The sequence below is a fragment of the Lacerta agilis genome, chromosome 14 (assembly GCF_009819535.1).
Source record: "Lacerta agilis isolate rLacAgi1 chromosome 14, rLacAgi1.pri, whole genome shotgun sequence".
Lineage (NCBI taxonomy): Eukaryota > Metazoa > Chordata > Lepidosauria > Squamata > Lacertidae > Lacerta > Lacerta agilis.
The window spans coordinates 11,935,592-11,961,293 of NC_046325.1; the positions used below are offsets into that span (position 1 = coordinate 11,935,592).

Consider the following 25,702-nt stretch of genomic DNA (forward strand, 5'->3'; position numbering starts at 1 on the left):
ACTGAATTTTACTTACTTCTACATGCGTTTCTGTGCACTGCTCTGGTTTGCCAGAAGCAGCTTAGTCATGGTGGCCACATGACCTGGAAGCTGTACGCCGGCTCCCTCGGCCAGTAAAGCGAGATGAGCGCCACAACCCCAGAGTCGTCCGCAACTGGACCTAATGGTCAGGAGTCCCTTTACCCTTTACCTTTACCTACATGCCCCAAATATGCAGACAGGATGGATAATGCCACTTCAGAATGAAGGTAGGGGATACCATTTATGAATACTCCCCGATGTTAAACAAACAAAGCAATGCAAGTGAAAAAACCTCCCAATGCATCATGGCTCTAGGCTTGCCCTCTCTCTGTTATGCAAGTTTTGCACCAGCAGAAAGACTCATTTCTGGTTTTGCTTTGCAACATTTTCATGCTATCCATGTTTTCAAATACACCTCCATTTCTCCAATCTCTTCAACAACCTCCCTGCAGTCTCTTTCATCTGATCATTCCTCAGAGAATAGATCAGAGGATTGAGGAGAGGTGTGATGGCAGTGTAGAAGAGCGTTGCTGCCTTTGTCACATCTGAGTGGCTTTCTCCACCTGGAGCAGCTAAGTATACTCCTGCCACAGAACCGTAGAAAATACTCACCACTACTAGATGGAACGATACAGTGGAGAAAGCCTTCCTACGACTGCCTTGGTTAGAGGTTTTCATCAGTGTGAGAACCACAGTGCCATAGGACAACAGAATACAAAATAAGTTCCCTAAAACCATAACATTCACAAAAACCTGGTGGATGAGAGGAGCATTTCCAAGTGGGTCGCAGGCAAGAGACAGGAGTGGCCCAGGATCACACAACAAATGGTCGATGATGTTGGGTCCACAGAAGGACATCCTGGAGATCACAGATACTGGGACAATGTTCCACAGGAAGCCAAGGATCCAACAAGCAGCCATCAGAGCACAGCAGGCATCCTGGGACATCATTTGTGGGTAACGCAGTGGGTGGCATATGGCCAAGTATCTATCCAATGCCATGGCTGAGAGGAATAAACATTCTGTTGCACCAAGAGAGAAAAAGATGTAGAACTGGAAGAAGCAAGCCTGGAAAGAGATCTTTCCGTCAAGGGACACCAGATCAAAGATCATGCGAGGTACAGTGGCACTCATGTAGCACATCTCCAGCCAGGAGAAGGTGCTTAGAAAGAGATACATGGGAAGTCGTGACAAGTGTGAGTCTAGAGCCACCAGTGTGATAATGGTCAGATTCTCGGCCAAAGTGAGCACATAAAGAACAGTCAAAAAAAGGAGCAGCAGCGAACGCTTCACCTGTCCCCCTCCAAATCCCAGCAAAATGAATTCCGTGACTTCAGTCTCATTGGCCAGTTCCATCTGCAATCAAATAATAATAATAATAATAATAATAATAATAATAGTTATAGTTATAGTAATAATTTATTTATACCCCGCCCATCTGGCTGGGTTTCCCCAGCCACTCTATGCAGCTCCCAAAAGAATCTTAAAAACACAATAAAACATCAAACATTCAAAGCCTCCATAAACAGGGCTGCCTTCAGATGTCTTCTAAAAGTTTTGTAGTTCTTTATCTCCTTAACATCTGGTGGGAGGGTGTTCCACAGGGCGGGCACCACTGCCGAGAAGGCCCTCTGTCTGATTCCCTGTAACCTCACTTCTTGCAGTGAGGGAACCACCAGAAGGCCCTGAGAGCTGGACCTCAGTGTCCGAGCTAAATGATGGGGGTGGAAACGCTCCTTCAAGTATGACTGGGCTGAAGCCGGTGAGGGCTTTAAAGGTCAACACCAACACTTTGAATTGTGCTCAGAAACATACTGGGAGTCAATGAAGGTCTTTCCAGACCAGTGTTATATTGTCTCAGTGGCCACTCTCAGTAACCAGACTAGCTGCCACATTCTGGGTTAGTTGTAGTTTCCAGGTCACCTTCAAAGGTAGCCCCACATAGAGTACATTGCAGTAGTCCAAGCGGGAGATAACCAGAGTATGCACCACTCTGGCAAGACAGTCTCACCCTAACAGAAAGATTAGGGACCCAGGTGGCGCTGTGGGTTAAACCACAGAGCCTAGGGCTTGCCGATCCGAAGCTCGGCGGTTCGAATCCCTGTGATGGGGTGAGCTCCCATTGTTCGGTCCCAGCTCCTGCCCACCTAGCAGTTCAAAAGCACGTCAAAGTGCAAGTAGATAAATAGGGACCACTCCTGCGGGAAGGTAAACGGCGTTTCCGTGTGCTGCTCTGGTTCGCCAGAAAGCGGCTTTGTCATGCTGGCCACATGACCCGGAAGCTGTCTGCAGACAAACGCCGGCTCCCTTGGCCTATAGAGCGAGATGAGCGCCGCAACCCCAGAGTTGGACACGACTGGACCTAATGGTCAGGGGTTCCTTTACCTTTACCTAACAGAAAGATTTACGTAACATAACAGAGAGATTTACATATACCAAAAGGAAGTACCATCTGCCTTCCTGCCTATCACAGCTGTGAGCCTTTGCCTGTATAAGAGTCATTCTTAACTGAGAACGACGCTGTTGCCTGGTGTGCAGTGTAAAACTCTGCATGCTTTTGCAAAAGTAAGTCCTGCTGTATTAATTTGTGTCACTTCCAAGTAACAACTGATCCACACCCTACATAAAACATAATTAAACTTTGGAATTCACTCCTACAGAAGGCAATGTTGGCCACCAAACTATACCCCTTTAAAAGAAAATTAGATCAATTAGTGGAGGACAAGGCTGTCAACAGCTACCAGCCACAATAGCTGCATTCTACCTCCACTGTCAAAGGCATTATGACTGTGAATGCCAGTTTCTGGCAACTGCAGGTGGGCAGAGTGCTGCTGCACTCATGTTCAGCTTGCAGGCTTTCCACAGGCATCTTCTCAGCCACTGTGGGAAAAATGGTGCTGCACCAGAGAAGGCCATGGCCTTATCCAGTAGGCTAGTCTTATGTTCTTATCCTTTTTATGCTTGATAATAACATGTTGCCCTTTTACCCTACACTCTTCTAAGCATCGTGGACAAATGGTTTCAAAAATACACAGGTGTGGAACAGCCCTTGCTTGGAAGCAAGCAGAAATTATTACAGCAAGACTTATTTTGTTTCTCCACGACACAATACAGAAACAGCTACAAAGTTTCCCATACTGGAACAAACTCATGAAAAACAAACAGTTGCAAAATAAGATCGGAGGAAGAGCAAAGGAACAGTGAGTAAAGAGGTTTGCTATGCTGAATCAGATCCTTACTGGCCCAATCTGGCCAATGGTTGCACCCATTCAGAGCCATCCCTCTAATATTCTTACCTCTTCCCCCATTTGAATTATTTGGCACCTCAGTAGCATTCCATGTGTTGACCCACCACCCTGAAGGCATCTCATATAGGTTGTGTTACAAACCAAGAGGAGTATGTTGTTCCACGTGTTTTACAGTGGGACTTGGCAAGAAGAATGAATGGGCCTGTGCACAGATCAAAGGTTGGATGCGTCTGATATATACTGTATATGGTGGCTCATGGGAATGAGCCCCTCAAGAACAATGCCATTAGTATCCACCAAAACAACAGCTCTTTGGAGACTGACTGCCTCCCTCTGAAGCACTGGGGAGCTTCCTTGGGTAATTGGTGTTTTCCTGAGTTCTGAAAAGGGATTTATTAGAGCAACCAAATGGATATAGTGTGTTATGGAGTCTCAAGCTGATAGAGGCACTTGATTGACTTTCTTTTATTTCCTTCTCTTACTGCAAGGGTGGCTAAACTGTGGGCCTCCAGCTGTTCCTGGACTCCCATCATCCCTGGACTTTGGCCATGCTGGTTGGGGTTGATGGGAGCTGGAGTCTAGCAACATCAGGAATGTGGCAGTCCTGCTACCCCCCGTCCAACTGCATCAGGAATCTTCTTTTATTTTATTTTATTTTTAAAAAGCATGATCATCACCCATCTAATGTGTGTTTCGGAAAACACTTTGTGCTTTAGTGTGGATATTGGGGAGAAGTGAACTTTACACAGAACCAGCAAATCATAAGAGTCTGTCTATTATTGATGTAAGCCAAAATTGTTTTGTGGAGTGGGGTGTGTGTGTGTGTGTGTGTGTGATAAATAAGGCAATGGTTTTGAAAAGGAAGGGCAATTTGATGGAGGGAGAGCTAATATTCTTCTACTCTTCTCTCCTCCCTTTGGAAATGATTACATGTAAGGATGGACAAATTTGTCATGTTCGGTTTGTCATTTTTCCAATCTTAAAGTCAGTTAACATTTCCAAAGCTTTTTGTGGTTTTCCTTTTTAAAGAAAAGGGGAAACAAATAAATCCTGTTAAAAGTAACCATCAGTATTTTAGGAGTAATTCTCCTAATACACCCTAGTTGGGGAGGGAGGGTCCCCCAAAATAGCCACATGATTCCTGAACATGCCCAGCGCCCACAGGATGTTGAGAGGAAAGAAAAAGGAAAAAAGAAAACTGTTAACTGGGGGAGGGGGAAATGGAGAGCTGGATATGGAAGACGTGGGTGTGAAGGTCTTTATATCCAATGTAATTCCTAGTCAGAGAAAATGCATTGAAATTGATGAACATGACGATGGACTCACCCACACTTTCACTTGTCCCGTGTCTAGAAAGCTCAGGTCCATGGGGTTTTCTGCTTGTCCTCTGCTTTCTAGGTATGGATCCGAGCATTTTCCCATTTGTCTCACTGCTTACCCCAGGGAAACCAGCTCCTTCCCACTGAATCAGAGTCTACATCAATCTGTGGAAAATCTGACTGACATTTGCTCTGATTCAGTGGGGGAAAAGCAAGTTTTCCCAAGGGAAAGAAGTGGGACAACCGGAAGTTGCCCACCCATTCACTGTTGTCTGCTGGCACCCACCCCTTGATTTGCACCTCTGCCTGCCAATGCCACCTCACTCACTCTGGGATACTTGCTGACTGATAAGGGAGAGCTTTGAAGGCTTCCACCATCATCTACATGTCACATTTTTGTGACTGCCCCCCTCCCCAACATTACCTCTATTTCCAGTCTTGGCTGCTGCTGCTGCTGCTGCTGCTGCTTATACAACCAACATTGAGTAGTAGAAGACCAAAAAAAGTCCCAAAATAGTCCTGCTTCAACCTTGGTAGATACAAGTCTTTCACAGCACCCGATGTTGCATTGGCCGGAAAGGCCTATCTTCTGAGCTACACCAACAAAACTCAGAGACTTGAGACGACCTTGGAGTCCATTTTGTTTTCTTTATTGCAAAGCAATAAGGGTTACAGTCGAATCATTTTCGCAAGCCTGCAACCCCGCCCAAAGGTCTGGGCAGGGGTATTTATAAGATTTCAAACAAAGGATTTCAATTTAACCAATCACATTTCATTACTTCATATTAGTTTAATATGCATGTGCAATAAGCATTGCTAAGTAAACCTTGGTTCTCAGAGATTTGTTACATTCTGTTAGTGTGTTATGTGTAGCTATTTTCATGTATCAACTTATCTTCTAGCTTATGAATGCGTCTTTATGATTGAATATTTGCTTGTTCTTCTATCTCGGTGTGAGACGGCATCTTGCCAAAATCATCAGTTCCTGAAAGCAGCAGGTTACCATAATTCTCTACAGAAGCATATTAAATGATTTATAGGGGTTCACATTATCATATTATGGCCCTTTGGGTCACTGCCACAACATGGCATGGCTCATGCAGAGGAGAGACGCGGGTGGCGCTGTGGTCTAAACCACTGAGCCTCTTGGGCTTGTGATCAGAAGGTCAGCAGTTCGAATCCATGTGATGGAATGTGCTCCTCTTGCTTTGCCCCAGCTTCTGCCAACCTAGCTGTTTGAAAGCACTCCAGTGCAAGTAGATAAAAAGGTATCACTGTGGCATTTCCGTGCACTCTGGCTTCTGTCATGGTGTTCCATTGTGCCAGAAGTGGTTTAGTCATGCTAGTCACATGCCCCAGAAAGCTTCTCTGGACAAACGCCGGCTCCTTCAGCCTGAAAAGATGGGCACCGTATCCCATAGTCACCTTTGACTGGACTTAACCATATAGGGGCTCATGCATAACAGGGGATTTTGGTAGGCCTGAGGAAGTATAAAACCTTTAGAAAACAAACAAAATGTTAAGGCACCCTCTGTAGTGTTTTGGTGGTTGTGTATATGATACTGTATGTATATGTAGCAATATTAGAGTAAACACGGTGAAGTATAATATGTGAATTAAAGTATTGTTAGGTTGGGAGGAGGAGAACATTTGCTTGGAATAGTGAAAGTGATAGGATAGGAGAAAAGTTTAGAGTTTGGCAGTGGAGAGAAGTGAAAAAAATGTGGTTAATAGGCATGAAATGTTGACCAATTGTTGCAGTGGAATAGAGACAGGGAATGGAATAGAATGGAGTATCCTGGAAAGGGGACTGTGTCAAGATAACATGTGTGTGTTGTGCTATGGTTCTCAACTGAAGGAGGAAGCTGCCTTGATTTGGTCTCCCCCCCTGACCTCTTTCCCCTGGTTACTTCATTTTGAGCATCCTGACAGTGCAATACATTTTAAGGAGAGGCACCATTCTTGTCCAAATGGTAAACATCTGATCATTATCTCTCTCATTGCAGGGCTGGATATCTTGGTTTGTTGTTTGTTTTCAATATCCCTTCTCTCCTTTTTCTTGCAAAAAGTAAAAGTATCCGTCAGGATGCTGTCAGCAGCTCCCAGCTAGTTGCCCAAGAAAGTATAAAGACAAGGAAAAGTTTCTTAATATCCTTTTTTATTTAAATATTACAGAGAGAGGCTACATAACCCAGCCTCTTGGATAATGACATTGTCCCGAATGAATCTCCACCTCCCCCCCCCACCTCCGTCTCTCCCACTTCCTCATTCGTCACTTCTACGGGTGCTGCGATGTGCCCTCTGTCTTTGAGCTCTTTGCTCTCCTGCTTTTAAGGCTCACCAGGTTATGGGAGATGGGGGGTCTGGAATGGTTTCTAAATACACCATGTCAGCCAGCTGCTGTTCCTGTCCTGTCTCCTCCTCTTCCGTTATTTCCCAACTTTTCCCCTAATTTGCCTCTGGAAGGGTCAGGATAGGGAGGCAGTCTCCACCGTTCCTCCTCTACCCAGTCCCTGACAGCAGGGGCGTCGCTAGGGGGGGCGGTGGGGGCGGTACACCCCGGGTGACAGGGGAGGGTGGGGGTGACCGGCAGCATGGGGAGTGGCGGGAGGGGCTGCCGCTTGTCACCCCCACGTGCCGCCGCTCGCTCCGTTGCGCAGGGAGCAGCAGTGCACGGTGTGTGCGGTGCTGCTGCTCCCGGGGCAACGGAGCGAACAGCGGTGCATGGGGGTGACAAGCGGCAGCCCCTCCCAGCATTCCCACGTGCTGCCGCTCCCTCCATCACCCTGGGAGCGGCAGCGCACGGCCCGACGACGGAGTGCGCCTGCACAACATTTCGTGCAGGCACACTCTGTCATCAGACTGCCGCTTCCACGGCATCCTTTTGAGCTGCAGAGTGAAAAGGTGACGTCATGACGCCCCGCCCCCGGGGCATTTTGTTTTGCCGCCCCGGGTAGCGCAGAGCCTTTCTCCACCACTGCCTGACAGTATCCATGCTAACCCATAACAAAATCAAAGTTCATATTAAATCCATACCTTTTGTTAAGCTTCACTTTGAGCATGCAAGCTTTTGAGAGACAGAAGAGCAGTAGCTTGGGGTGGGCAGAGTGAAAGGTTGGCTGGTGTTGGAACCATGGAGTTTTTCCTAAATCTTAGTCCTAAAATGGCCAAGGATACTTTTACATAATCAGCTTTCTCTTCCTCCTCTGCATCCTGCCCACTGCCTCCTTCACCTGATCATTCCTCAGACAATAGATCAAAGGATTCAGAAATGGTGTAATTGCAGTAAAGAACAGTGTTACTAATTTAGTAACATGTGATTGGCTTTCTCCACTTGGAACTACATACATCCCAGTCACTGTACCATAGAAAAGGGTGACCACCACTAGGTGGAAGGATATGGTGGAGAAGGCTTTCATTCGATTGCCTCGTCTAGAAGACTTAATCAGCGTGAGAATCACAGCACCATAGGATAGCACAACAAAGAACAGGTTGCCTAGAACAATGAGACCATCCACAGAAAACTGGCAGATAATGGGAATATTTCCGACAGGAGGGCAAGCCAGTGAGAGAATTGGCCCTGGATCACACACAAAGTGGTCAATGATGTTGGGGCCACAGAAGGACAACTTGGAGATCAAAATAACTGGAACAATGTGCCATAGAAAGCCCAAAACCCAACAAGTGGCCACCAGGGCATAGCAGGCATCTCGGGACATCATTTGTGGGTAACGCAGTGGGTGGCAGATGGCCAAGTACCGATCCAAAGCCATGGCTGACAGGAAGAAGCACTCCGTCTGGCCAAGAGAGAAGAAGATGTAGTATTGGAGGAAGCACTCATGGAAGGAGATGACGCCACATGGGAATGCCAGATCAAAGAGCATACGGGGTACAGTGGTGGAGACGTAGCATATCTCTAGCAAGGAGAAGTTGCTCAACAGGATGTACATGGGTAGCCGGGCCAATTGGACATCTGCATGGACCAGCGTGATTATGGTGATGTTCTCAGACAAAGTGAGGATGTAGAGCACAGCAAAAATGGCAAGGAGCAAGTGCCGCTTCTGCTGCCCAATTTGAAAGCCCAGCAAAATGAATTCCTCAACCGTGCTCCCGTTGGCCAGCTCCATCTTGAATGAGAGAAGTCCTATCAAAAACACTCACTAAGTTGTGTACATAATACCATTGTCAATAACGCAAGGATAAAATCGGTGAAACTTAAAAACAAATGTTGGTAGCCAAGGTATAGGTACACAGCATATTCTAGGCTGGGGCCAAAATAGTGTTATTATGTAATTTTAAGGATTAAATGTTAATGGCACTGGTCTTGAATTAGGAATAAAATAATATGGGGAGATGCCTTCTACCAAGACAGACCACTGGTTCATCTTCCTCAGTATTGTCCACACTGTTTTGCAGCAGCTTTTGAGGTTTTCAGTCAGGGGTTTCTCTCTCCAAATCCCAACTGAAGAAGTTATGGCTTGAACCTGGGTCCCGCTGCATGTCAAGCAGCTGCTCTGTCATTGAGCCAAGGCACTTGCCAAGTATTCTAAACTCACGTACGTCTGCTAAAATGTGTATAGGTGGAAACTGGAAGAAAAGTTACTCCATTGATATTGGAATGGTATGTCAGATTATGGAATAACTGAATACTTTTTACTTCAGTTCTGGCAGATCCTCTCTTGCAATGGTGGTGTTGATCTGTAAGCTTCTCTGGGACCCTTTGTGGTAGAAATGGTACAAATAGAAAGATAAGTACCGGTAAATAATAGTGATTATGTCTTCCTTCTCTCACATATGGGATATTTTATAATGGTGTACCATATCAACATTCCCTCCCCATAATCTTATTATCTCTTGTGAAGAGAGCCCATTCAAATGCATCCCTCTGCGTCTCTCACCCCAATCTACTTTGCCTTAGAAAAAGTGTCTGTTTCTTTACCTGAACAGCATGCAAGGGGTCAATCCATCCAGCAGAAAGCTCACCACAATGGTGAGTTTGCAGTGTGTGTTGTGTGTGAAAGAAGTACGGTACCTAGTTGCTTCTGGTGTCTTTCAGCTGTGACACTGTGTGGGTTGGGTGGAAAGATATGGTTGTTCTGCCTGTGGAACAAAGCGTGGATGCTGATGTTATATATTCAACAGCCCTTGGGGACATGCATCTCAGGAATATTACCATTATCTACCAAAACAAACTGTCTTTGAGGACATGCCGTCTTAATTTGCTGTGGTGAAACACAGGAAATTTCCACAGGTAGTTAATTGTCTGTTGTTTTGAGCTGAAGATGCCAAATTGTTCAGGGTGTTAGAAACAGGATTGTGAGGCGCTCCCAAGGGGTCTCTCATAAAAAACAAAGGAATGTGTATTAAGAGAGAAAAGGTGACTTAGTGTAAATAAGAGTAAAGTGAGGCATACCTTCACATACACACTAATTAGGTCTGGATTGGCAGGAACTGACCAGGAAATATAATTTTGGTCTTGTAATAGGCAGATTCATAAAACTGCAGTATGTGGCAGTTGTGAAAAGGGAATTTCATGTTAGGGATCGTTAGGAAAGGGATTGAAAGTAAAACTGTCCAGAGCTTCCGGCGGCTGACGCCATTATGGGTGGTCGTGGGACGCTTCGGCTGCGAAGCACCCAGTTCATCCCGGGGGTTAGGAGCCCTGCAGCCGCATAGCGGGGCTCCGGTTGGGGTGCGGGAAGAGCGTCCCGCACCCTGGGCTCCCCGGCTGTGCCCGTTGTGGCTCCGAACCCTTCCCCCGCGCCCCCTGTAAAGGGGGAGTGGGGGTGAAGGGACGACGGAGCCGGGCTATAGGGGACATGCCCCAACCGGGATGGAAATGCGGCGACAAAGCCTGTGATGAGCGTCTAAGTTCTACCTGTCATTAAGGAGCTGATAAGAACCCAGAGGCTGTGAGTAATTGATTGACTCTTTGTATTCCTGGAACGATCTGGGGGAAAGAAGAAAGGCAGCCCGCCTCCCTCCCTTCGAGTGGTGAAAGAAATTAACTCTTTAAGTGACTGCTGCTACAACAATCAATAGAAAGTATTTGGAATTTGAAAACTGAGTCTGTTGAGATCTCCCTTCGGGGGTTAACTGGGGAAAAAATATCTCCGCTTGAAGTTTTGGTCTTTATACTCCGGCTTCGGAGAAATGGCGGCGATTTGGTTTGTCGTGGGAAAAAATTGAAACAAAGGAAGGAAGAGACAGGAACTGAAATCTGATACTCACCCTCTCTCTCAAAATGCTGGACTTTGCGCTCGCACTGGTATTGTACTCTGATTTAAAGGATGAGGAAATGCTCACTGTCTTGCAGATGGAATTGCTTAATCGGAAACTACAAGTCTTGAGTGGAATTATTCATAAAAAGGATTTACTTTCCACAGAGGAGGCTTTTCAAAAGTTCTACACAATGGAATCAAGCCTTGGCAAAGAGCTGGGAAAGGCGCTTGAAGGATGGTCTGAAATGGCTGGGCAAATCCGGGAAAAGGAATTTGAAACGGGAAAACTTACAATATCCAGACTCCGAGGTGGCAGCTCGGGGTCAAGGGACATGGAATTAAGATTTTTACAAGAAGAAGGAGAAAAAGAAACGGAGGAGCCCAGAATGCAGATGAGGAACGCCCTGAGGCTCGATGCGGGGTTTGTTGTGGATGTCGCCTGGATCTGCGGACACTCAGAGGAAAACAATTGGAGATTTGGCTTTGGAGAAAGACAGAAAAAGACAATGGATAGAGGGGGAGTGGGTTGAAGTATGAAATGTATAATCTAAATGGTCTGCCATGGTATCCGAAATCGGAGTGTGAAGTCTGTTAATTACAAGTTTATTTTAAATAAGTAAGGAGATATTGAATTTTAAGTTAAAAGCAGCATGATAAAGGACAGAAGAAATAAGTTTAGCTATAAGAATATTTGGCTATGATTTAGGCTATAACGCAAAGACTGAGATAAGTATGTTTTCTTTTTTTTAAGTAAAGTTAAATCTTTTTATAGAGAAAAGTTGTTAAGGAAATACTATATTGAATTAAAACCGAAGGTGAAAAGGCGGGGGAAGTCAAACGTCAAGATTTAGAACAAGAAATTTTTTTTTTGTAAGGTTTATAAATAAGAAGAAGAATCCTGACTTTATGTGTATTTGTATTTGTTTTTGTATTTGTAGGTGTGGGGTTGGGTTTGTGTTATATTATGAAAATGCTAATAAAATTTTGTTAAAAAAAAAAATGAAAGTCCAAATCATGACCATATTATTAGCATACAATTTTGAGTTTTCTGAAATAAAATAACATCCCAATTGATACAAATGTAAAGATGAGATGATACTGCCATTCCAGGCAATCAAAAGCTTTATTAATGTCCAAAGAAAGTAAGGCGAAATGACAGTGATGTAAAGATAACATCAAGCAATCTTCGAATAGGGTCAAAAATATGTCTGCAAAGGATAAACCCCGTTTGGTCAGAGTGGATGGGTCTCTAACAACCAAATTTTGCTGCAATGCCAGAAAACAAGAAAACATTTTTTGATCTTGATTCAATAATGTAATAGGGCAGAGGTTTTCAACGTTTCTGAGTCCACAGCTCCCTTGACCAACAACATTCTTTCTGTGGCATCCCTGTGGGCCTCAGGAGCCCAGTTATGCCACCTCTTGTCCAGGGGTGAAGCAATTCACCCTCAAATCCTTCCGTCCTTATTTTAAACAGCTCTTTATTTCTGGACTTCTTAGAAATGAGAGCCTAATTCCAGCTTTAGTGGCCTATTTTCATAACCCATCAAGGCTATTTGAATGAACAACCTCTTACCTACAGTAAAGGGCCTCCCTCCGCATGGATCCCCACTGTATCAGTTTGCCTTATCACCCTGGCAAATTTGTGGCACTCTAGTTTTTCACCCCCCTTGACCCTTCGGTGTGACCCTAGGACACAAACTATCCTCTTTTTCCTTAGGCAAGTTTTGCCCTCTCTTGAGTCTTCACCTCTTTGAGTTTTGATACACTGCTAGAACAACTAAGACGATTTTTCTTGGCACAACAAGGATGAATTTTAAATTTTTTGCAAACATGGTTTTTAAAGATTCATATGGTTACAATCTTAGTTGCATTTCTACATCAATTCCATCGAACTTTTACTTCAAGTTATCCTAATCCTAACCAAAAACACCCACTATCCTGGCCCCATGCCTTTCTTCTTTTTTCTTTCCACTCTATGCTCCCCACTCTCTCCCCTTCCAACTGCCAAAACGGCTGTTCCCTCCTTTTTAAACCGGGAACCGCCCCGCCTCTAAAGGACGCGCTGTCAGTTAAGTTGGAGGTGGATTAACTCCTACTAAGCCAGAGTGTAATGAATCTTCCATCTTAGGGCTAATCCGTTACACCCCCTTCCCCAAAGAGAGGTGCTTCCTCACCAGAGCCGTCTTAAGGGGATCTGCCGCCCTGGCGCGGCTATCCCTCCGGCGCCCCCGCCATGCCGCCTCTCCGCCGCCTCCCTCCCGCGCTTGCCGACCCTTGGGAGGGGGGTGGGCGAGCGGGGGGTGAGGGGCGTGGCGCTGGAGCGGCGCGGGGCTCTGCGCGCCCTTCCAGCACTTCCGGGATGGGAGGCGAGGGCGGCCGGCTCGCGCTCCGCGCGCAGCTGGACGGCGCGGCGCTGCTGGGCAGCTCGCGCTGCATCGGGCGGGCGGCCGGCTGCGCGCGGGAGCGCGAGCCGGCCGCCCTCGCCTCCCAGAGCCCCAGCTGGAGTGCTGGAAGGTCGCGCAAAGCCCCGCGCCGCTCCAGCGCTCCAGCTGGGGCTCTGGGAGGCGAGGGCGGGCGGCTTACAGCCCGCCCGCCGGCGCGCGAGTGCCCGCCTGCCCGTGGGGCGGGGGCGGGTTGGGGAGGAGGAGCCCGGTATGCCGGCGGGCTCGCGGGGGCGCCCCTGGGGCGCCCAGCGCCCTGGCGCACCGCGCCACCGGCTTCTATGGATGAGACGGCTCTGTTCCTCACACTGACCCCAAAATTGGAGGGGGTGGGGAAAGCGGCAGAAAGTGATTTTCCCCATTTCCCCCCAGGCCTTCACATCTGATATTCAGAGGCATTCTGCTGCCAGCAGTGGAGGCAGAGCCGTCTTAAGGGGATCTGGCGCCCTGGCGCGGCTATCCCTCCGGCGCCCCCGCCATGCCGCCTCTCTGCCGCCTCCCTCCCGCGCTTGCCGCCCCTTGGGAGGGGGGTGGGCGATCGGGGGATGAGGGGCGTGGCGCTGGAGCGGCGCGGGGCTCTGCGCGCCCTTCCAGCGCTTCCGGGACGGGAGGCGAGGGCGGCCGGCTCACGCTCCCGCGCGCATCCGGATGGCGCGGCGCAGCCGGGCGGCGCAGCTGGGCAGCTTGTGCTCCATCGGGTGGGCGGCCGGCTGCGCGCGGAGCGCGAGCTGCCCGGCTGCGCCGCGCCACCCGGCTGTGCGCGGGAGCGCAAGCCGGCCGCCCTCGCCTCCCGTCCCGGAAGCGCTGGAAGGGCGCGCAGAGCTGTGCTCCTGTGCTCTGCTGGGCAGCCAGAGGGCGTGGCGTGGCCGGCCAGCTCCCTTGCCGGGAGTTAGAGGGCGCTGCCGGCAGGCGCTGCCAGCGGGGCTGGAGGACGGAGGCGCCCTCCAGGCCATTGCGCCCTGGCGCGCTGCGCCACCAGCCCCAATGGATGAGACGGCTCTGGTGGAGGTGTTCCAGACACCTCATGGCTAGTAACCATAGGTAGCCTTACCCTCCATTAATATTTCTAACCCTCTTTTAAAAACTCCCATGTTGGCAACCATCAATGTAGTGGCTGCAAACTCTATAGATTAACTAGATGCTGTGTGAATCTTCCTACATTCAGCTTCTTTGGATGGTCACAAATGTTATGAAAAGGGGAGAAAACCTTCACAGCGACTACTTTCTCTGCACCATGCATAATCTTATACAACTTTATCATGTCCCACCATACCACTTTTTCCAAACTCAAAATCCCTAAATTTTGTAACCCTTCCTCATAGGGGTCTCACTCCAGTTCCTTCCATCATTTCAGTTGCCCTTTTCTAAAGCTTTCCTAACTCTACCATATTCTCTAAATGTGGTCCAGCCATAAATTGGAATAACAGCACTATGATATTAGGCACTTAAAAAGACCTCGGGTGCATCAGGCACCACCAACCTGGTCTCACAGTGGCCAACCAAGATGCTTATAGGAAGCTCACAAGCAAGACCTGAAACAGCACTCTTCCCAACTGCATTTCCTAACACCTGATATTCAAAGGCATATCACCTCTGACAGTGGAGAAAGAGTATACCCATTACGTGGTCAGGTGGAGTCCCCCAAACCCCAGGCAGCCCCTGAGCAGAATAACGACACAAGACAATGTGCTATGGGATTAAAATTAGGCCACAACTTTATTAAGATTCAGATGTAGGGAGACCTTGGCTCAGGCATTGGGTGTTTATCCTTCCCAGCTCCCCAGCCAGAGCCCTGGGTAACTTCAGGGTTATCCAGCATGTGAGGGGATCGGGCTAGCTCTGGAGAACATATGTTCAAGCGCAGAGAGCCCCTCCCCCTGTTCGCCGCCGCTGGAGGGGGAGGGCAATGACAACCTCTGGGCGTATGGCCAATGCCTCCCCCCAAGACCCCTCTAACAGGAACCCTGGTATCGACGCCGCAATGGGGGCGTGGGGTCACTGCCCCCATGCCCCCCCTTTATGAAGATGATTAAAGGATTCCGCCCAAGGCCTGAAACTGCCAAAGTTGTGACGTATTGCTACGGGAAAGGCGAAACCTGCCAATGCAGGGAAATTCCTTTCCGGCCCTTCAACAGTGGCTTTGACATAGCAGCGCCTGTGTACCTGTGGAGAAGAGGTTAACTTGCAAAAATGAAAAGGTTAATTGAGGGAGTGGAGGGTGGGAGAAGCTCTGGAGCCCGAGTGGTGCTTCCCAGGTATGTAACACCTTCTATTGTGTGGGTCTGTGTTGCCTCCCCTTACCTGGCCAATCCCCCTGGCAACACCTCCCCCGTTTGATGCAGGGAACAAGTGTCATTGTGGCTAGCAGCCATTAATAGCCCTATCCTCAATTCATGTGTCTAATCCTGTTTTAAAGGTGCCCAAGTTGTGTGGGATAAATCCAGCCTCGTATAACCAACATGCTTACCGGTAACTCAAATTAATGCAGGAAAGACTTAAGACCATAGAGTAAACTGTCCTGCCAGGCTTAGCTAGGTCACACACCCTCACCTTAAGAGGAAGGTTTACCAAGCTCTTTCTTCACCCATCTTTCCATCATGTAACCAACCATTAGGATGTCTGGACTGGCTGCTCCAAGCCCAGACCACATAGTTTTAGCAAGCAATCTTTGTGTTTCTATACAAATAATTTAGTAACTTTTACCACTTTTTGTAACCTAAGTCAAACTGCTTCTCTTTTCTTGCTGCTGTATGGGAAAGCACATGAATGTGACCTTACAAGAGCTTGTAAGGAAACTATTTTTTAACTTACCAAATGTGTGTTCTTTTTCTATGCTAAGGGAAGTGGGAAAGTTTGGAAGAAAATTGAAAGGGGCTGTTTTAAAGGTCTAGCAGCTTCTTTGCTACCTGTTTTGTAATTTTAAATCTCTGCTGGGGCTCTCTTACCAAAGAGTACTTGCCCCAAATCTGGATCCTAGGCATTGTCCCCTGGACAATTTAGTGCTTTCAGCTCAAAATAACAGACAATTACCTGTGGAACTTTCCTGTGTTTCACCGCAGCAAATGAAAACAGCCTGTCCCCAAAGAGCGTTTGTTTTGGTGAATAATGAGAACGTTCCTTAGAGACACATCTCCAGTGGCTCTTGCAAATGCATTCAAGCATTAGTCCACAGACAGGCCAACCATCTCTTTCCACAGAGTACACCCAGTTCACAGCGAAAAGACACAGGAAACAACCATATATTTCTTTTACACACAACACCCTCACCAAACTCGGACACTGCCATGGTAGTGAGCCTTCTACTGGATGGATCAACTCCTTGCATGCTGAGATACAGAAACCGAAATCTTTACCAAGACAAATGTGACTGGGGTGAGAGACACAGAGTGATTAATTTGAATGGGCTCCCTTCTCCAGAAATAAGATTATGGGCAAAGAAATGTTGATTCGCCATTATAAAGCACCACCTGAGAGAGAGGATTATCACTTACTTATCTCTTTGTAGCTTTTCTACCCAACTTGTATTCCCAGATAAGTTTACAGACTAATAACAACAACAATAGAAGGAGCACCTGCCTTAGAGAGAGAAACAAGGTGGCGCTGTGGTCTAAATGACTAAGCCACTTGGGCTTGCCGATCAGAAGGTCAGCGGTTCGAATCCCCACGACGGGGTGAGCTCCCGTTGCTCTGTCCCAGCTCTTGCCAGCCTAGCAGTTCAAAAGCATGCCAGTGCAAACAGATAAATAGGTACCGTTGTGGTGGGAAGGTAAACGGTGTTTTCGTGCTATCTGGCTTTGGTCAGTGTTCTGTTGTGCCAGAAGTGGTTTAGTCATGCTGGCCACATGACCCAGAAAGCTGTCTGTGGACAAACATTGGCTCCCTCGGCCTGAAATGAGCACCCCAACCCCATAGTCACCTTTGACTGGACTTAACCGTCCAGGGGTCCTTTACCTTTACCTTTACAGGACTGTCATAAGAATTACTCAGAGATGGTATTCAACAAAATTTGGAGGTCTAAAACGTATCTACCCCCCATTTAGAAAGAGCTGCAATATTCTGTATTCTCAAATATTACTCAGATAACAGTGAGGATAGGGGGACTTTTCTTCCAGTTTCCTGCTACATACATTTTAGCAGAATACTTGGGAAAGGCCATGGCTCAATCGTAGAGCAGCTGCTTTGAATGCAGAAGGTCACAAATTCAATCTCCCGGTAGCTCTGGGAGAGAGAGACCCCTCTCTGAAGGCCTTGAGAGCCTTTGCCAATAAGTGGGGAAGATGGAACAATGGTCTGACTTGTTGTAGGGCAGCTTCCTATATTCCTAATACATCAAGACCAGCATCATTAATCAATTCCTTATGATTGCATAATAACATATTTTGGACATAAGCAGTATAATCTGGCTGCAATTTATCTATTTGTTTTTCAGTTTTCTCTCTATGCTATTATGTACACAAAGGGTCTTCTGAGCAAGCAGTCTATCAGTTTTTTTCAATAAGCAAATGAATACATAAATCAATAAAGGTAAAATGCATGGAACCTAATCACTAGTTATATGTCATATCTGATACCTAATTAGAAGAAACAGGTACTTCTCGGTAATAATCATATGTAAGTTAAAATGAAGCTGGAAGAAGGTTGGCTCTATAAAGACCATGACTACTCATCCTTTGCTTTCGATGGAAACAAAGAGAGGGGGGCAGGCAATGCTTCTTAATGGTTTGCAACAGTGCTTCTCTTCTCTCGTTCAAGATGGAGCTGGCCAACGGGAGCACAGTTGAGGAATTCATTTTGCTGGGTTTTCAAACTGGGCAGCAGAAGCGGCACTTGCTCCTTGCCATTTTTGCTGTGCTGTACATCCTCACTTTGGCTGAGAACATCACCATAATCATGCTGGTCCATGCAGATGTCCAATTGGCCCGGCTACCTATGTACATCCTATTGGGCAACTTCTCCTTGCTAGAGATATGCTACGTCTCCACCACTGTGCCCCATATGCTTTTTGATCTGGCATTCCCATGTGGCGTCATCTCCTTCCATGAGTGCTTCCTCCAATACTACATCTTCTTCTCTCTTGGCCAGACGGAGTGCTTCTTCCTGTCAGCCATGGCTTTGGATCGGTACTTGGCCATCTGCCACCCACTGCGTTACCCACAAATGATGTCCCGAGATGCCTGCTATGCCCTGGTGGCCACTTGTTGGGTTTTGGGCTTTCTATGGCACATTGTTCCAGTTATTTTGATCTCCAGGTTGTCCTTCTGTGGCCCCAACATCATAGACCACTTTATGTGTGATGCTGGGACAATTCTGCTACTGGCTTGCCCCCCAATCAGAAACATTCCCATCATCTACCAGTTTTCCATGGATGCTGTGGGTATTCTAGGCAACCTGTTCTTTGTTGTGCTATCCTATGGTGCTGTGATTCTCACGCTGATGAAATCTTCTGGACAAGGCAGTCGGATTAAAGCCTTCTCCACCATATCCTTCCACCTAGTGGTGGTCACCCTTTTCTATGGCACAGTGGCCGGGATGTATGTGGCTCCAAGTGGAGAAAGCCAATCACAGGCCACCAAAGTAGTAACGCTCTTCTATACAGCAATCACGCCATTTCTGAATCCTTTGATCTATTGTCTGAGGAATGATCAGGTGAAGGAGGCAGTGGGCAGATTGCAGAGGAGGAAGATGGGACTGGTGAAGAGAAAGTTGACTTGGTAAAAAAGCAAAGAAAGAAAAACCACCGTGTTAGCCATATTAAGACCTTGATCCACTGCTCTTCATTGACCTGTATCATGATTTTACTGTGATATTTTATAAGATTATGAATTTCTGTACATGAGATTTACTGTAGCAGACCTTAGATAAATATTTTTATAAATAAATAAAAGAATACCCAAATGTATTTATTCGGTGAAATGTTCCCTAAAATGCTGGGGAATATGAATCAGGATTTAGATAGATGATGATAGATAGATAGATAGATAGATAGATAGATAGATAGATAGATAGATAGATAGATAGATAGATACCGGTAGGTAGGTAGGTAGGTAGGTAGGTAGGTAGGTAGATAGATAGATAGATAGATAGATAGATAGATAGATAGATAGATAGATAGATACCGGTAGGTAGGTAGGTAGGTAGGTAGATAGATAGATAGATAGATAGATAGATAGATAGATAGATAGATAGAAAGAAAGAAAATTGCAAATTCCTATGGAAAGGTGGAGTACTGAATTTAAGGCTGGAGCGATGAGAAGCCAAATTGGCATCCTTACGAGTTCAAAAAGATGGTGAGAGGAAATAGAGGAAAATGAGCTTCCTTGTCATTGTGTTATCCCTTTTCAAAACCATTGTCTCATTTATCTCCCCCAACCAAATCCTATGATTTGCTTCTTTTGTAAAAAAATAAATAAAAAAATAAAAAAAATTTCACTTTCCCCCCAGTAGCCATACTAAAGAACAAAGCTTTCTCCCATCTTCACAACTACACACATTGCATGGGTGTTCATTCTGGTTTTTCATACTGGAAGCTAGCAGCAGAGCAGAAATTAATTTAAACCAATGTCTCCCATTGGGAGGAAGAGAAAGCAGTGTTGAAAACGGCGGAGCTCTTTGTAAGCATTGGCACTGTTGCTTCCACTGGGACTATTTTTGCATTGTTAGCTTCTTTTGTAAAGTCCCCTGTACAACAATGGCACCATAACCAAATAAAACAATATGGTTGTTTTCTGTGTGATTATACTAAACTTGAAGAGCCTTGTCTATAATTAATCATAATCATAATATTTGTTCCCCGCCCTTCTGACTGGGTTGCCCCGGCCACTCCAGGCAGCTTCCAACATATATAAAAACATACTATAACATTACACATTAAAAAGCGTTCCATCAATTTAATTGCTCAAAGGTGTCCATGTTTAGCAAAACAGAATCCAGGTAAACAAGAAATACCTGTAGGAATTTCCTGTGTTTCACCGTGGCAGAGGCAGACCGCAAACCCCCTAAGAGATGCTGTTTCGGTGGATAATGACAATGTTCTTAAGGGGCATATTCCCCAGGGCCACCAAATACTTATCAGAGGCATTCTAGAATTTATCTGCACTTTCTTACCACCCAAACAATCCCATGGCCTGTTATTGCAGAAGGACAAGGCATGTGATGTCCCCACAGCTGGCTAGATCAAGAGTTTGAAAGCTACTGAGGTACTGAAATGGGGTTCCTACCAAGCCAAAGGAAGATGGGTTGGAAAATGGAAAACATAGAGGGATGGGTTTGAATGGGTGACACTTGCAATGCTCAGATTTAGTTTTTTCAAGGAAATGTAAACAGGCTATTATAAAGTTCTGCATGGGGAGGGAGGGAGAAATAAGAGTAAGGGAAATTATATATATATATATATATATATATATATATATATATATATATATATACACACATACATACATACATACATACATACCCCACCAATCTGGCTGGGTTTCCTCAGCCACTCAGGGAGGCTTACAGCACACAAAAAATTGTAAAGCATTAGACATTAAAAATTTCCCGATGCAGGGTTGCCTTCGGATGTCTTCTAAAAGTCAGATAGTTGTTTATTTCCTTGACATCTGATGGGAGGGCGTTCCACGGGGCGGGTGCCACTACCGAGAAGGCCCTCGGAGCACAGAATCAAGATTTCCCAGTTGCACTCCAGATACTAATTTAAACCTGTTTTCCTCAACTCAGACCCCGGAAAATTCTTTCGAAAAATGCTCAGCAGCAGAGGTGGTTTTAGGATATCGTGACTGCTGGGAAATCGCACTGGGTGCCACACTGCAGGGATGCCAACGCAATGTTGTAAAATGGAGCACGAGAGGCAGGGGGGCACCAAATTTTAGTGGCGCACAGGCACTGCTGCAATTTGAGAGCCCAAAGTCCACCACTGGCAGCAGCCACCTTGGCAATTAAATGGTGTCTTAATTACGTTTTTATTAAGCAGCAGTAGCAGCACCTTAGTCTTGCATAAAGCTGCAATGTATTGTTTAGTTTCCTTATGAACAACAGTTGGAAAAACCCTCATTTCAAGGAAGTCATTCAGTGGTCCTGCTTAACCCTCATCTCAAGAGAAAGCTGGATAGAAGATTTACAAGATCACTCTGGGTAAGGCCTTCTTATATCCTGATCACCCATTTTCCTGCACAAAATGTAAATTTAATGGATATTGTTAGCATGTAGAATCATAGAATCATGACAGGTGGCCATCCAACCTTTGCTCAACCCCGACCTCTCTCACCGCCAAAGGAGCACAAGCAAACAACAGAGAACCTACATAAACAACGCTGACACCAAACCCTACTCATATCAAGTAAAAAAGAAACATCGTCACCCCACCGCACCTATCTCCCCATCCCACCCACCTCTCTCCCCCTTTTCTTCCTAATGTCTCAACAACAAAAACTGATTTGTAAAAATGTTATATGGAAAAATACGAGAGAGACATTGCACTACCTTTGTAAATCAAGAAAATCTTTAATAAAAATATTAACTATTTATAAACCTCCAAGGAAGTAGAGTCCACCATCTCCCAAGGGAGATCATTCCAACCATTCCACTGTCAAACAAAAAGTTTTTCCTGATTTTTAATTGGAATCTCCTTTCTTGTAATTTGAGCCCTACGCTCCAGAGCAGGAGAAAACAAGCTTGCTCTATCTTCCATGTGACAGCCCTTGAGATATTTGAAGATCTCTCTTCTCAGTCTCCTCTTTTCCAGGTTAAACATATCCAGTTTCTTCAACCATTCCTTGTAGGCTTGGTGTCCAGACCCTTGATCCTCTTGGTTGTCCTCCTCTGCACACCTTGCAGCTTGTCAACATCCTATGTAAATAGGACATGTAAATATTTCATTTTCTCGCTACCTTTTCCAGAATATTTTGTCCTGCTCCTGTTTGCCCCCACCCAGGCTGATCTTCTCCTAGCTGATTTTGCCATGCTCTTACTCAGCCATTTGAAAAACATAGGAAACTGCCATATACTGAGTCAGACCATTGGTCCATCTAACTCAGCATTGTCCACACTGACTGGCAGTTGCTCTCCAGGGTTTCAAACAAGGGTCTCTCCAGACCAACTTGGAGATGCTGGGGATTGAACCTGGGAGCTTCTGCATGCAAAGGAGATGCTCCACAACTCAGCTCCAAATATCTGAAGGGCTATAAGATCAAAGAAGAAGCAGAATTGTTCCCTGTTGACCCAGAGAGCAGAGCTAAACTCAGTGTGTGGAAATCACAGGGAAGCAGAGCAATAGTAGAGGCTGGCCCATTCAGCAGCTGTCACGTAGTGGTGGTAATTACAGGAAAATTTATTGTCCACAGTCAATTAGTTTCGGAGCCGCTCTCGCTAGAGACCATCCATCACAATTATGATGAAACATCTGAACTTGAGTCCCGCTTCCAGGAGGAAACACGGAACCTTCTGCCTTTCCACTGCTGGGGTCAATGCTTGTCTCTGACCCTTGCCATTTGGTGAGCCCTTGGGCTCACAGAGTCAGCTACCTCCCCTTCCTCTGAGGAAGAGTTCCCCCTCCCCTGTGGACCATTCTTCAGAGAGTTGGCTTGCTTCCAGCCTGCTCTCACTGTCCCAATAAGGCACATTCCTTTCTGCTTCTGAGATGGGGGGTTGCAGCCCACGGCTTTCAGCTGCCTAAGAAAAAGACAAGTCTCCCTCTGTCCCTTCTGCCTGACAGCACCACCCCCCCCCCCACTCAGACTACTCCTCTTGGTTGTGGGCAGTCATGTCCATGACATCTGCTGAGAGAAAGTTGCAGACGGCTTTTGACACCTTAATCTTCATAACGTTCTGTCTTCTTCTCTTCTCCTTCTTTTGGACAAAGCCAAAGAGATCATGCTGGTAGGACTTTGCAAAGTAAGGCTGGCTCCCAAAGATTATTTAGAATGCATTTCAAATGTGTTTTTGCTCATCAAAACGACCACTATTGTTCTGTGCTCCCTTACCACATCCTTTTTTATTACACAAATATAGTTTGATAGCTTGAAGGAAACTAAGTTTTTATAAAGACTCTTCTCTCAAGCAATGTTATTCATATTTAATGGCTATGCAATACCCACACACAAAAAAGCAGGTGTATGTTCCCTATCGATAATCTCACACATTATGGTAAACACAACTTACTCAGCGTTTGCTTAGCTACCATGGTTTAAAAACCTATCTGTAAGATGCATGTGGTGACAAAATCTGACCTGAAATATATGGGAAGGGGGTTACAACACAGTTCCCTCTCTCACTCCACCTAACAGGCATTTCTGCATAGCTTTTGTCCTCCAAAGAAGGAGACAGGTAGCTGATACTTGCATATGGCATGGGCTGATAGTTCTATTATCCACTTGCAGATGGAGATGGCCAATGGGACCACCATCCAGGAATTCATTTTGGTGGGCTTTGGAGATGGGCAACAGAAACGTTTCCTGCTTCTCGTCTTTTTCACCACCCTCTACATTCTCACTTTGGCCGAGAACCTCATGATTATCACACTGGTGGTCCTGGACACCCATTTATCCCGTCTTCCCATGTACGTGCTGCTGAGCAACTTCTCCTGGCTGGAAGTGTGTTATGTGAGTGTAACTGTGCCCCGGATGCTCTTTGACCTGGCATCCCCTCATGGAGGAATCATCCCCTTTCACGACTGTTTGGCTCAGTTCTACCTTTTCTTTTCTCTTGGAAGCACCGAATGCTTCTTCCTTTCAGTCATGGCCTTGGACCGCTACTTGGCCATCTGCCACCCACTGCGCTACCCACAAATCATGTCCCTGGATTCCTGCTATGCCCTTGTGGCTACTTGCTGGGTCCTTGGCTTCCTGTGGAATGTTGTCCCAGTGTCCTTGATCTCCACATTGTCCTTCTGTGGGCCAAACATCATTGATAATCTGCTGTGCGATCCTGGGCTGATTATGTCCCTGGCCTGTTCCCCCACTGGGAAATGTTCCTTTCATCTGTCAGCTTTCTATGACTTCTGGGGTTTTAGTCAATATCTTATTTGTTGTGCTCTCCTATGGTGTTGTGATTCTTACTCTGGTGAAAGCCTCTAGCCGGGGAAATCGTAAGAAGGCTTTCTCCACAATATCATTCCATCTAATTGTGGTGACACTTTTTTACGGGTCAGTAGCAGCCGTCAATTTAATTCCACGTGGAGAAAGCCAGTCAGATCTCAATGCAGCCGTGACGCTGTTCTACACCGCTGTTACCCCCTTTCTCAACCCACTGATCTACTGCCTGAGGAATGATCAGGTGAAAGAGGCACTGGGACGGTTGTTGAGGAACACAGGGAAATGGCGGAGCAGAGTTGTGACAGAGTGAAAAAGGAGGGGAAAGGGGAGGAAAAGAGAACACAATACCCAATCAGTCTGTTGAAGAAATCATGGGTGTGTTTAGTTTTGACCAGAAGAATGAACATCCCTCCTCAACCACATTGTAATGTTCAGTTAAGATTCCTCAAAAATTGACCAGCCCTAACATTGGGCAAAGTGAGATCGCTGCTTCAGGCAATGGATGCTGAATGTCAGGGAGTGTTGGTGAGATGTTGGAGCCCAGAGCTGTGTGGCCCCCTACATGATTCCACTGTCACTGGGACAACTGGAGGATGCTGTCTAGTCGCCAGTAATTTCAAAAAGATTATATTGACAGTCAAGTGTGTGAGACAGGGGTGTGTGTCATCCTGTCCACAGGCAGCAAAATGTCTTGGACCAGCTCTGTTCCAAAAACTAAGCTGGGGATAAGGTCAGGGATGGGAGTATTCATTGCCTGTCAACCACATGACAGTACAGTGGTGCCCCGCTAGACGAAAATAATTCATTCTACGAATTTTTTCATCTAGCGGTTTTTTCGTCTAGCGAAGCAGCAATGACAGCCGCGCTCCGCTAACGAAGAAAAAAAAAAGACAAAAATTTTTCGTCTTGCAAAGCAGCCCCATTGACTTTTTCGTCTTGCGGGGCGGCTTCCGCTAGACGAATGCCGTTCGTCTAGCGAGTTTTTCGTCTAGCGAGGCATTCGTCTAGCGGGGCACCACTGTATAAGAATGTTTACTTCTTCCTTTGAGAACTAGAATGCAAGGGTCAAACATTATTGCCTCAGAATTATTTGGTGTATCTATTATGTAATAATAGATATCTATTATGTAATAAATAGTGTATCTATTATGTAATAAACAAAATTAAACTGATTAACAGTTCCTTTATATAGCAACATGACTTGGGGGGGTGCGTTGTGTGTGTCTTATGCTTAGGAATGGGGGAGAAAAAAATATTTTTGTTGCATTTTTAAAATTAAATTTAGTTACATTTTGAAATAAGAAACATGATAAACTAAACACACACCCTTTTTACTCAACCTGGCGGCATTGTTCAGATCTAGATGATGCTGATGTTGATATAAAGTTCATATAAACACTGAATTGGAGAGAGTGAGAA

The 25,702-nt window shown here is 46.1% G+C and overlaps 4 protein-coding genes across 4 annotated transcripts; 2 read left to right on the top strand and 2 right to left on the bottom strand.

Moving 5' to 3' along the window:
• Nucleotides 1-426: 426 nt before the first annotated feature.
• On the bottom strand, nt 427-1,377 carry LOC117057465 (olfactory receptor 11H6-like). The gene has a single exon (XM_033168312.1). It carries the CDS (start codon nt 1,375-1,377, stop codon nt 427-429), a length of 951 nt encoding a protein of 316 aa, XP_033024203.1.
• A 6,390-nt stretch (nt 1,378-7,767) lies between these two features.
• Nucleotides 7,768-8,715, bottom strand: LOC117057466 (olfactory receptor 11G2-like). Its single transcript, XM_033168313.1, has one exon. It carries the CDS (start codon nt 8,713-8,715, stop codon nt 7,768-7,770), a length of 948 nt encoding a protein of 315 aa, XP_033024204.1.
• A 9,290-nt stretch (nt 8,716-18,005) lies between these two features.
• LOC117057467 (olfactory receptor 11G2-like) lies at nt 18,006-18,968 on the top strand. The gene has a single exon (XM_033168315.1). It carries the CDS (start codon nt 18,006-18,008, stop codon nt 18,966-18,968), a length of 963 nt encoding a protein of 320 aa, XP_033024206.1.
• A 4,661-nt stretch (nt 18,969-23,629) lies between these two features.
• Nucleotides 23,630-24,593, top strand: LOC117057468 (olfactory receptor 11G2-like). The gene is given in 2 exon segments (XM_033168316.1): nt 23,630-24,223; nt 24,225-24,593. Coding segments are annotated over 2 exon segments (963 nt in total).
• The last annotated feature ends 1,109 nt before the right edge of the window (nt 24,594-25,702 follow it).